This window comes from Dermacentor silvarum, chromosome 6 (genome assembly GCF_013339745.2).
Source record: "Dermacentor silvarum isolate Dsil-2018 chromosome 6, BIME_Dsil_1.4, whole genome shotgun sequence".
NCBI lineage: Eukaryota > Metazoa > Arthropoda > Arachnida > Ixodida > Ixodidae > Dermacentor > Dermacentor silvarum.
The window spans coordinates 114,233,787-114,246,933 of record NC_051159.1 but is presented as its reverse complement, the minus strand read 5'-3'; the positions used below and the strand labels follow the sequence as shown (position 1 = coordinate 114,246,933).

The following is a 13,147-nucleotide window of genomic DNA, read 5'->3' as shown; positions in this document are numbered from 1 at the left end:
CGGACGCCTAAATAATAATCTGTAAATACCTTTCCCCAGCTTCTGTTATTGTGGGCGATGAGTGGTTGCCGGCACCGCTTCATCGTACTGAAATTGCGCAACCGTCTTATTCAATGCAGAAACCACAGCGCAAAAGCTGCTTTGACATTGAGACAAACACATGGACGGACGATGCACTCGCCAGTAATTCATTATAACAAGGCACGTTGAATATAATACCTACGGTGCACATGCGCGCACATGCAAGGAAAAAGTGCCAAGCACAGAGAGATTTGCCACAAGCATTACTAGATCCGATGCACAAAGTAAAGCAGCGTATCATGTGGCAGAAAAAATAACTGCAGTATAGAACTCGCCTCAAAGCTCCTTTTACATGTGTGTGTGTCATTTATGAGGCTTTAAGATGAAACCAACCTCCTCCTAAACATTGCCTTCAGCATTCTCCGTGATGTTATCACCATTTTTCAAAATTTTCTACGCCACTGGGGCGTGCAACTGGCCCAAAATCATGCGCCTCCATCGAATTCTCCAGCCCGTCCGCGGAGCCCAGGCGCAATAGCGTGCCGTGCGCAGCGCGTGCAGCCGGCGGGCGAGGAGAATCGAGGAGGAAAGCGGCGCGGCGGGGAGGAGAGTGTCGTTACTTCCAAATTATCAAGGGGCTTTAATTCCACGCAGGTAGGGCAGATAGGGATGAACACTACTGGGGTGAACTATTTTCTACGCATGCAAAGCTAGTAGACGTGGCCTATATTTGAATAGTTTGACTTCGCAAAGATTCAAGGAAGACAAAGGTCCACAGGAAAATAGCGACAAGAAATAAATGATAAGCGATGTTGGAACAAGCGACGTCTCTCACGCCAGCGTTTCGACAGAGGGGCGTACCTGCGTCAGCGCCTGACTAAGCCATTTCTCCTTGTCGAAACTTTGGCGTCAGAGACATTCTCTGTTCGACGACTGTTGAACATTTGCACAGATTGTTCGAAGCGGCGAAAAGCGACGAAGAAATGTCAACATGGTCGACTCCTTTTTAGTGCGTTGGTCTCTTTTTGGAGGCTAAGGAAGTTATACAAAAAATTATTGTTTAGAGTTTGGGGAGGAACCATTTATTAGTGACGAAGTCTTTTACATAAAGATCACTTACCCATTGACCAGCGTTCGGATGGCCGCTATGAGTCATGATTGCAGTCGACGTGATAATGTGACCATCGCCGCAGCGATGGCCAATCGTGGAGAGAACTTTCGTGTTTGGTGAATATCGGCCCTGAACTATTTCGCGACAGCGGAAACACAATCAGCCTTCTCAAGACCCCTATATCTAAATACATATACGCACTAATGAAGCACAGCGTGCTTAGCTTTCGTTTTCCAACTTCTTACAACACGAACAAATTGAGCGAGTGAGTGAATGAAATTTGCCCACCAGTAGACGGCCGATCGCAGCCTGCGTCTCTCGGCCAGTAGCCAGATGGGCTCGGCGCGCTCCCACCAGTGGGACCACGGCAGCGAGCTGCCCGCCATCTGCACGCCTAGGAACAGGTCACGCTTCTCGGTGTCGTACATGGCATCTGCCACAATGCCATGGGACTCCGGGTACAGGCCTGGTACCACCACGACAGCAGCAGCATGCACAGAATAAGATAGAAAAGAAGCGTTGTTTAGCCCACCTATTGGTGCTGCATCTGTAATCTCTTAGCCCACCACATTATTCAAGAGCTGTTACAGTTACAGCTAAGAAGGGTAAAAGATAAAGGCTAATAAATAGAACTCATAAAGCTTTTAGGACACTGGTCTAGACGGGCTTCGGCACTCAAGGCCTTAAGGGCTCTGCTGAAGTTCTTGAGGGCTTGTGAATTGTGCGACCGGCTTTGAACGTTGTAGCGCGTAGGGTCGCGTTATTGCGCGAATTTTCTTTCATTTTTGTTTCTTCTATCACCTTTTATTCCCTTTACCCCTTTCCCCAGTACAGGGTAGCAAGCCGGTATTTACACTGGCTAACCTCCTTGTCTTTCTTCCCCTTCTTTCTCTCTCTCATAAAGTTTAATTATGCTCAAGAAAAAAAAGATGGACGAATTGGTTCTGGTTTATGAATGATTATGAGCAGCTGAAAAGTGCCCAGACCAAGATAAAAAAAGAATTGAGCTTGTGGGCACTCAACTTGAACTAAATTTAACTGATTTACGAGCAAAGGTCTGAGGGCAAAGCAAACCACAAATGTAGATGGAAGAAAGCGTATTGTATGAATCGTCCTGTTCGAATCCTTTCTTTTCTGTCCTTGTGGTCTTGCAATGCCCACAATCACGAAGATTAACGAGTGAAAAAATAACGCTTCACATACTGGTCACGGTGGAAGTGCGTGCGAAGAGAGTTGAAAGGATACGACGGGTCAACTTAACAGACAGGTGTAGAGTCGTCGACATGGTAGTTATTGAAGAATTGATTGTGAGCAGGCGTTAGGTTTCATTTTATTCTGACATGTAACGTGACTTTTCTATAAGGGGCGTTGGAGCTCCCTCAGCGGTGATGAATAATGATGCCATCGCAACGACACTACGGAAAAATATGTTTGTTTTGTGCTAAGGAACTCTGGACACGGATGTCTAGTCGTCATCATCATCAATCTATATTTTATGCCCACTGCAGGACGAAGGCCTCTCCCTGTGATCTCCAATTACCCCTGTCTTGCGCTAGATGATTTCAACTTGCGCCTGCACTTATTTATTATAATGTAGGTGCAGGCAGGTCCACGAAAATATGCAGACCCGATAGCGCGATGTATCAAAGGGTTCATTTTCACCACTTTGAGAGTGTGCACGACACTTTGACTAGTTTACACGAAACTGCACTAAGAACCTCTTGCAGTGAACTTTATCTACGTGCTTTTTGTAACAAGGGAAAACGTCTCCTCCATCACGACTACCAACGTCGATGACCATGAGCAACCGTCGTGCATATGGAAGCTGCACTACGCTGCACACGCTAGCACAACGCGAAAGACGAAGCACGTAACTGACACACTAATACAACGCGCAAGACAAAGCACGTAACTGAATCGTCACCGAGTCAAATCAGCGCGTACAGCGCGTCGTAATTGCAGCCTCCGCGATCAACTTCAGAAACATTTTCAGAGCTAATTGCGGAGGCCACGCTCCGCTGTGCTGAGTACGGTGAACGCCACCTAGGTGGCGTTGGTAGTGCTTCTTGATGCCAGCGTCCCTTCGAATGCTGGCATCGAGGCGTCGTAGTGCTGAGACCACTGTCGGTGCGCGTTAGTGTCATAATTCAGTACTTCTCTTTTCTGCTCGTAGGCGGCGGCACCGCCCCGAGCAAGAGCGCGGGTACACGGAGGAGTGTTAGATATATAAGGCGCGTCTGTGTAGCTCTCTGCAAATGCGTTTGTGGCGCAATGGGTTAAACGCTCGGCGATCTATCGTCGCGGACCGAGAGGTCGTGGGTTCGATTTCCAAATTTTGCATGTTTGTGGAACTTTTTCTAAAGTTCATTACAGGCCTGCACAGACGAGATATATAGTTCGGAATTCGTTGCTCCTTTGTAGGCGAGGATAAAGTTCCCATTGTGATAGTCGTATTTGCTCGTCGCTGGCTCTAAGCTTTCTCTTGGCTGTCTCTCCGGCTAGGACGTTGCTGCTTCGGCAGGTGATAATGTTTTATGCCGAAACTCAGCCGCAGCCATAGGCATGATCCTTTGCGAACGAACAAAGCATGCGTGCTACCCTGGGGCGTATTCTCGGGCGATCACTTTCGGCGATACTATCGCCTTCGCATGACGCATTGCTCAACCAGCCAATCAGCTCATCTGGGTTTGTTCAGCTAGCCAATAAGCGCGCACTGAAGAGTGATATTGCCGAAAGCGATCGTCAGAAGAACTTGGAGGACGCTTAAGCTTCGCCTTTAAGAGTGGAACGCGATAGCATTCAAAGATACCATGACTGCTTCTCACGCTTCCCGGCAACTGCAGCTTATGTAAGCGTAATGTTTCCCGGGAAACGCTTGGGGCAAACGCTGTATTCACGAAGGTGAGATTTCTGGTAGAGACGCGGCCTCTTGCGTGGGCCGATGCCGCAGGTCGTGCACAGCCTCGCCAAAATATTACGTCATTTTCAGGATTCTGTTATTGCTTCGAACTTTTATATTTCAATCTGAGAACGTTTAACATAAAAGGCATGCGCTGTCGGTGTTTCGTTCCATGACATTAGTTTGTGGGCTGTTATTCTTAAAATTCCGAAGAATAACTTTGTCAAGAATGTAAGACAAGGTGTGAGAAACTTTAGCGATAGAATGGTGTGGCAATATAACCTGCATATACTGCATGTCATATAGCAAGGCGTGGTATATACATGTACCAGAATATATATGGGATGACCTTAGCTAACGGACAACTCCGCCGACGCGGACACCGGATTTTCTGCGACACGGGGCGCTTAACGCTTTCGTGTTAAACCTTGCATAAACGTGCCCCATTCCCTGTGAATTACTAATCTGGAGGCACTTCGCTGTTGCACTTAACTTTTCAGTTACATCGTCACAGGGCAATTGCCGCAAACATTATTGCATTTCAAAGAAACTGTGAGAAATAGGGAACTGCACTTGCAAGGGCGCATCAGCTCTCTTACTGTACGGAATTTGGCGTTTACAAACGAAGTAATTTTGTCCCATTACGTATCATCCACTAATCGGCCCAATACAGCAAGAAGAAAGATGTCATTGTCCAGATATCACCAACTCTGTAGCGGCTTTACGTGTTAATAAAAAAAATGTCGCAGTTTCGCCCGAAAGGCGAAGCATCGATTGTGATAGCAAATTAGTAGAGAGCTATTCGAAGTAGGGATAGTGGTTTTATCGGCTGCATAAACTTGGACATATTCGCTTACTAACTGAATTAACAATCGTGGTGTCAGCGCGCACAAGCAAACATGAATAGATCACACTGAATGACCGCAGACGACGACTGTCAAAACGCTGGAAGCAAGCGCAGCCGCTGCAGCGGGCGAAGAATCGTGCGGTCTATCGCTTCAATGGAAACTGAGTGGCGAGTGCACAGCGCATACAAAGGTCAGAGCCGTGTGGAGGTAAGAGACAGGTGCGGGCGACCGCCAACGCAGGGCAAAGTGCAGAGGAGTTGTGCAGAGGAGAAGTTGTTGGCAGAGGAGAAGCTGCCCCCCCCCCCCCCTCCTTCCCGCGCTGCTTTCCCGCTTTCTTGCTTTCGCGTGGGAGATTGAGTGGCAAGATACGCCTTTGGTGCCGGAGCACAGCGCCGCCCCGCCTCCCTCCCTCCCATATCCCCACGGCCTTTCGCGCGACGGTCGCGTTTGCTTTCCGCCGTGCGTTCGCTCTCCGTGATAGCGCGCGGGGGAGTTCGCCCTCTGTTATAGCGCGCGTCTCCCGCGCGCTTTCACTCGCGCATACGGCGCGCGGCGGCGATATTATCGCCCTTGGAATCTATACGGAACCTCACGGCGACGGCGACGACGACGGCGACGACGATGGCAACGCCGATGGCAGAAATCCGGCTGAAGTGTCCATATAATTGCTATCGCAATAAAATGTGTAATCGGGATAACGTGGTCAAGCCACCTACAAACCCAACGAGAAGACTTGAAAACAGCTGAAGTAGTGGCACAGGCATCGATATGATATACTTTCAATAAATTTAACTCCGTCCTTGTCAGTTTCATTGTTCGTGCGTCGTTGTGCACTATTTTGCTAGAACGCTTGCGAGCTGGAATGCTGTACTGCTATAATCGCAGACAACCTTCTTTGGCAGTGAAAGCAATTAGGATAAAGAAGCAAAGCGCGAAAGCGTGACAGTGTTAATGAAAATAGACGCCGAATTCGATTCGTGTGTGTTTATGATTGAGAACGTAAAACATAAACTATACACCTCCTACATTAAAATGAAACGCAAAGGTACGCCACTCGGCATTAAATCTCAATGTTATTTCTTTCGCTTCGCTCTTGCGCGTTTTCGTAAGTGCGAAACCATCGCATGTAGCAAGCTAAGATGATTCAGTATCTACTCCGAGAAACCAGAACAGAACGGGCTGTCGAACACTGCCGTAACCACTTGTCGCAGTAACACATTCGCGGAGGCTCCACCCCTGTATCTTCCCATTCAATGCCACTAATGTCCAGCATGCCATCAAAGAATATGCTGATCCCGAAATATCATTTATGTGAATGAGTCATGCAGATAAGCAGAACATTTATCAGCTTTTTATCAACATATCACTGCATATCTTGTGCAAAGCAGTAACCACGAGCACAAGAAAAATAACTTTTCAGGTGCCGTTCTCTGAGCACAGCGCTCGGCTGTCTCCGACCTGACCCCTCGTCCGTTTTTCCAAAGACTTAAGCTAAACCCCTCCCCCCCCTACAGGCACACTTTCTCTTCCCCTTTTCTTACTGTGACAAAACCTTTGTTTGTCTTGAGCGGAAACAGTGCAAGATAACCGGATGTGAGAAAGGGACCGACAACAGCGCCGTTGTCCCACCCTTTCTCTCTGGCGCCGTTATTTAGCGCTGTTTCCACTCATGTCGGGGAAATAACCAGCTCAAATTCGCGCGCTTCCACAGTTTTTTTGTCGGCAGTTCTTCCTATCAGCGCCCGGCCAGCTCTTCCGGTCCGGATGCGTAAAGAAGGGGTGTTAGACAAGATTTGCGCGTCGCGAAAGTCGCCTAGCTGTCGCCACTGTCTCCCCCGTTTAACAGGCGGTCGTGTCTGCCGTCAATCACGGTCACTCGGCAACTTCCGATCTCTGCGTTCTTACGTAAACTGGCCAAGTTCGCTTGGAGCCTCTTCCGTTGGGTCAGCTCAGTGAACTGTGCGAGGACTGAATTGTGCTGAACACTTCCTTTCTGATTTGTTCTGCGTTCCAAGAAAATGCTCACAAAAAAAAGGGGGAACTCATTGGCCTGTTCTGAAGCTTGCCCCTTTGTTTATTTGCGCAGCTTTTTCGTGGCGTCTGAGTTTGCTCCGGACCTGAAAGCTCTGCAGCATTATTTATCTTTGCTACGCAAACCATGTCATGCGCTGCCATCGCATGTGATTGCAATAAAATTATTTTCCTTTATTTGCACGAACTAGACAAATGTACGACGATGCTCTGCTTGTCGATATACACGTAATTATTTCTTGGCTGCGACCAAAGTTTCTAAAGTCAGCCCACATCTGCTTTAGGTTATAGTTTTGTTATGCGACATGTCCTGCCGACGAATGCGAAAGAATGTCAGGGTGCGATTACGTGCAATCAGTCAAATAGACTGATTGAGGTCTGTGTATTGTTCCATGATGGGTTGGTTCAGAGGTCATCATCATCGTCAGCCTATATTTATGTCCACTGCAGGACGAAGGCCTCTCCCTGCGATCACCAATTACCCCTGTCTTCCACTAGCTGATTCCAACTTGCGTCTGCAAATTTCCTAACTTCATCACCTCACCTAGCTTTCTGCCGTGCTCGACTGCGCTTCCCTTCTCTTGGTATCGATTCGGTAACTCTAATGGTCCAACGGTTATCCATCCTACGCATTACATGGACCTGCCCAGCTCCATTTTCCTCTTAATGTCAGCTAGAATATCGGCTATTCCTGTTTGCTCTCGGATCCACACCGCTGTCTTCCTGTCTCTTAACGTTAGGCCTAACATTTTTCGTTCCATCGCTCTTTGTTCGGCCCTTAACTTGTTCTCGAGCTTCTTTTTAACCTCCAAGTTTCTGCCCCATATGTTAGCACCGGTAGAATGCCCATCATTGTAAACTTTTTATTTCAACGACAGCAGCAAGCTTCCAGTCAAAATTTGTTGATGCCTGCCGTATGCAATCCAACCCATTTTATTTATTTATTTATTTAATTATTTATTTATTTATTTATTTATTTATTTATTTATTTATTATTTTATTTATTTATTTATTTATTTATTTATTTATTTATTTATTTATTCAATAGTGCAGGCCCAAATGGGGGCCCAAGCAGGAGGGGCAAAATACATAAATATTTACATATACATGTATGTATATACATACACACTGTAGAGCGCAGATCTTACGCGATTGTTCCTTCGGTGAGCGTTAGCGTTTTTACATATGATCTACAACTTTCGTATTGGCACTTTCTTGGTGAAGCCAATATTTAAAAAGTTAGGCAATAAGTTTATTCTACTTGATTTACATTGCAAAACGAAAAAAAAATGCCGGCAGATCCCACGCCCTGTGGGAATCGATGTTATGCGAAGCAGTGTGCGGGCAGCCTACCAAGGTAATGAAACGACCATGAGAGTACCAAGACGTAGGCGGCTCTTTCATGAACTACATGACACGCACGTTATGAAATTCATCTCATAAGTCCTCAGGAGTCCCTTTAGCTACACCGAAGAGACCTTAAGGCCAAAGCCTTAGTCATGCTCATGACTATGACTTCGACCATCAACATTTAGCCTTTTCCTTCACTTAGTGTTCATGTCCGAACCCATTTCAGTGGTTTTTGAGTATTAATCTTTTTTTCGCTTAGTCATTGTCATTTTTGCTGAGTCATGCTCATGACTATCGCTTCTACCACCATCCTTTAGTGTTTCCTTCACTTAGTACCAACGTCCGAACCCATTTCAGGGGTTTTTGAGTGTTAATTTTTTTCTCTGAGTCATTATCATTTATGCTACATCATGCTCATGACTATGATTTCTACCATCATCCTTTAGTGTTTCCTTCACTTAGTGCCCACGTCCGAACCCATTCCAGTGGTTTTTGAGTGGTATTTTTTTTTCGCTGAGACATTATCATGACCTATATGACACGCATGTCCTGACATTTGTGTCACCTATCACTTATGTTCGTCATACATTCATGTCATACTATGCCAATTTCGGTGCCTATAAAGTTAACGGGACGACCATGAGAGCACCAAGACGTAGGCGGCTGTTTCATGACCTACATGACACGCATGTCATGAAATTCATGTCATGACATATCACTCATGTTCGTCATATACTCTTGTCATAGTATACTAATTTTGATACATACCAAGTTACCGAAACGACCATGAGAGCGCAAAGACGTAGGTGGCTAGATAGATAGATAGATAGATAGATAGATAGATAGATAGATAGATAGATAGATAGATAGATACTGGAAAAGTAGCAAATATTCGCCAAGAAATGATTCGCATTTAAAAATGCCTCAGACTAGGATACGAGATCGTCAACGACACTGAGTTGGTTTGAGCCTCCTGGCACACTCCGTCGTTTTAAGTTTTTAAAACATTGCCTACTGTTAGTTGGGGACACCCTGTATATATATATATATATATATATATATATATATATATATATATACCACTGTCGTTGAAAAGAAAAGTGTACAATCATTGCATTCTACCGGTGCTAACATATGGGGCAGAAACTTGGAGGTTAACAAAGAAGCTCGAGAACAAGTTAAGGACCGCACAAAGAGCGATGGAACGAAAAATCTTAGGTCTAACGTTAAGAGACAGGAAGAGAGCGGTGTGGATCAGAGAACAAACGGAGATAGCCGATATTCTAGTTGACATTAAGCGGAAGAAATGGAGCTGGGCAGGCCATGTAATGCGTAGGATGGATAACCGGTGGACCATTAGGGTTACAGAATGGATACCAAGAGAAGGGAAGCGCAGTCGAGGTCGGCAGAAAACCGCATGGGATGATGAAGTTAGGAAATTTGCAGGCGCAAGTTGGAATACGCTAGCGCAAGACAGGGGTAATTGGAGATCGCAGGGAGAGGCTTTCGGTCCTGCAGTGGACATAAAATATAGGAAATATAGGCTGATGATATATATATATATATATATATATATATATATATATATATATATATAAGGTCACTTGGAGTCCTGTTTAGGTGGAGTCTACTGCTCTTAAGTTAGCATCACACCAGCTTTTTTTTTCTGTATTGACTTGTAGCAAACCTATGCTCGCCTGGCATTGAGATCTGAGATCTGAGGAAGATAAGTTAATTTTATCTCAAGATCGTTCTGTTGCATTTATGCATAATACTAATTGAATATGCAAACCAATTCTCTAGACTAGCTAGAGCTACTACAGAGGCTTTTCAAGATAGCATATGTTTGCAGCCTCGGCAGATTTGGCTCCATAAGTAGCATGTAGTTCGTTGCACGCACACTATAAGCGCAGTAGCGTTCCTGGTAAGATTGGTGTGTGTGTATTACATGGTTTGAGCTGCGAACGTCAGGCTAACGGTAACTAATGTACCAGAGCTTGCATGTATAGTGTCCCTACAGCGCTGTGAGACGCCTGGTAGCTACCACGATGCTGTTTCTAGCAGCTGTTCCTAGGGTACTGTTCCTAGATGATGTTCCTATGCCTAGCAGGAATTTCCTCGTATGCAGCGTCACGCCACCCTGTCGTACCTGCACCTACTTAGAACACAACGTTAAACCATGCTTTGCCCTTCGGGTGAAAGGACCATTTTCTTCTTGTTATTATTTTTTTAACAACGAAGCTGTTTAGGCCAGCTGTCATGTGCCGTTCATGTTTCGTATCACGAAACGGCCGTGCCGTAGCCATGGCAACCAGGAGGGTGGCGCGGCGCATGCGCACGTGGTCTTCTCCTCACCAGCTCCCTCCCTTCCCGAGCCCCACCTCTCCTCTCCGCGACGCGCTGAGCCAGGAGAGACAGAAAAACAAAAAACAAAAAAACACCGCCCAAGCACTCCGCACAGATGGTTAACCAGCGAAACTGAAACGTGTGGCCCCGGTGTTTAGCAGTGGGTTAATCCCGATATTGTATTGAAGCGTTTCTTAATTATTGGTTACATGTTTGTGTTTCTAGTGGAACCCAAGCGCCAATGGCGGGTGGATGCTGTTAACCACGACGCCGAGCTAACTCGAGGTACCGAACGAATGCCACAACGGCGAGCCGTGGAGGCGGCGTTGCGGGCAGAGCAGCGTCAACGTGGCAATGGCGGGAACGCGTTCGCCGGGGCCAACGCCCGCTTTTGGCGGGAGTTTCTCGAGCTGCACTTCGACTTCGGCAGCGACGAAACGTCCACGTTGAAATCGCGAAGTGGAACGCAAGCGCTAATGGTGGGCGGACGCTGCTAACCACGACGCCGAGCTAACTCGAGATATCAAATGCATGCGACAACGGCGAACCAAGGAAGTGGCGTTGCGGTCAGAGCAGTGTCAACGTGGCAATGGCGGGAACGCGTTCGCTAACGACGTCACTAACGGCGCTGCCAATGGCGCACGCGCCTGGGTGCGACGTAGAGAACTACGTAACTGACGGCGCTGCCAATGGAGACGTTTATCGAAACATGGGACGAACGGTTTTTCGTTTCGCCTATCCATATACATCTTTCGATGTAAAAGGCGAAAGCTTGCACTAGGCCGCGCTAAGCTCAAGACCACTGTTTAGATATATACTTTTTAGGTGAGGACACTAGCGAGGCGCGATCGACCAGATAATGTAGGAATGACGCGCGTCCGTCGGCCCGGTGACGGCAGCGGATACTTGTCGGCAGGAAGACTCAACTTCACTTAAAACGAAGGCGAGAGCTTGCGAGGGCAAGAAACGCTCGGATACCACAAGCAGCCAGAGAATAGCGTCTGCAAGCGGCGTCGCGTCGCCGTATCTCCTTCGTCAAGGTGATGCCCTCTCCCCCACGCTGTCCCCTCACCACGGTGACCTACTTTCGTGCGTAAGTCAATCATTTCGGATTTCCCGCCAAGCACCAGAAGCCGAGAAGTGTCAACACCACCTAGAAATATAGGTGGTGTTGGAAGTGTCCTCACCTCAAGAGTACATATCTTACACCATGCTCAAGACACAGCGGAGCTGGTCGATTGATTGCGGCTCTTGGTTATCGCTAGGTTGAACTTGCCTATGTCGAGGTTTAAACATTGTTGGAGCTTGGTCTATACTCGTGTACGTCTTCTGTGCTAGTACTAGAAAGGCTGCTGTAGTACTGGAGAGGTGCGTGGCGGTAGCGCGACGGTGCGGGAGAGCATGACGTCATACCAGCTGTGGCGGCGGCGCGATAGCGCGGCGGTGGCGTGATGACGCAGCGCACCTTTCCAGTACTACCGCGACCTTTCCAGTAGTAGCACAGATCACGTACACGTTTATAGCCCTAGCTAGAACCAAGTTTAAACCTCCACATAGCCAAGTTCAACCTAGCTACAACCAAGAGACGCAATCAATCGCCCAGCTTCGCTGTGTCTTGAGCTTTGAGCGGCGTTGTGCAAGCTTTCGCCTTTTTTTTACAGCAAAAGCTATATATGGCTAGGCGAAACGAAAAACTGTCCATCCCATGTTTCTCTAAACGTCTCCATTGGCTGCGCCGTCAGTTACGTTGTTCTCTACGTCGCACCCAAGCGCGTGCGCCATTGGCATCGCCGTTAGTGACGTCGTTGTCTGCGTCGTACCTGCTCTGCCCGCAACGCCGCCTCCTCGGCTCGCCGTTGTCGCATGCGTTCGATATCTCGAGTTGGCGCGGCCTCGTGGTTAGCAGCATACGCCCGCCATTGGCGCATGCGTTCCACTAGAAACACAAACATGTAACCAATAATTGAGAAACGCTTCAATACAGCGTCGGGATTAACCGACTGCTAAACACCAGGGCCGCACGTTTCAGCTTCGCTGGTTAACCATCTGTACGGAGTGCTTGGGCGGTGTTTTTTTTATTTTTTTTTACTCTCGCATCCACGTTTCCAGAGCAGGGACTTCGGGTTTGTTGACGTAACAGCTGAAGCGAGTGAACATTGACAGGAAGCATGCAATAAGAGCAATCTGAGTGCTATGGCATCTCGGCCGTTCGTTTCACCTATTATGACAGTCCCCGGTAAATCATGGTTGCTACCTACAAGCGCTGAAACTTTTGGTCCGTAGAATAATGCCATAGAACAGTGGAGCGAGCGCTATATGAGAATCCCAGCAAGCTAATGTTCCAATGCTAAAACGTTCTACCTTTCTTCACTTCCTTTTTTGTTACTAGTGCACTTTTAAGGGTGTGCTGGGGCGATATTCTGTAAGAGTCCAACTATGGGACTGTCCATTTCGGCTGTCGCTGTTTGGCTTCTGCTTTGTTTGTTATTTTACATTTTGATAATCTTAAGAACTCACAGTCGCCCTCACAAGCTTCTACCG

General features: G+C 47.2%; 1 protein-coding gene across 1 annotated transcript in view; it reads right to left on the bottom strand.

Moving 5' to 3' along the window:
• The window catches only part of LOC119455863 (glycerophosphocholine choline phosphodiesterase ENPP6), an 84,286-nt gene that overhangs the window by 18,216 nt on the left and 52,923 nt on the right, over positions 1–13,147 (bottom strand). The window contains exon 2 of the mRNA XM_037717378.2: positions 1,421–1,598. Coding sequence (XP_037573306.1) covers positions 1,421–1,598 — 178 coding nt within the window. The remainder of the gene's footprint in view (positions 1–1,420; positions 1,599–13,147) is intronic.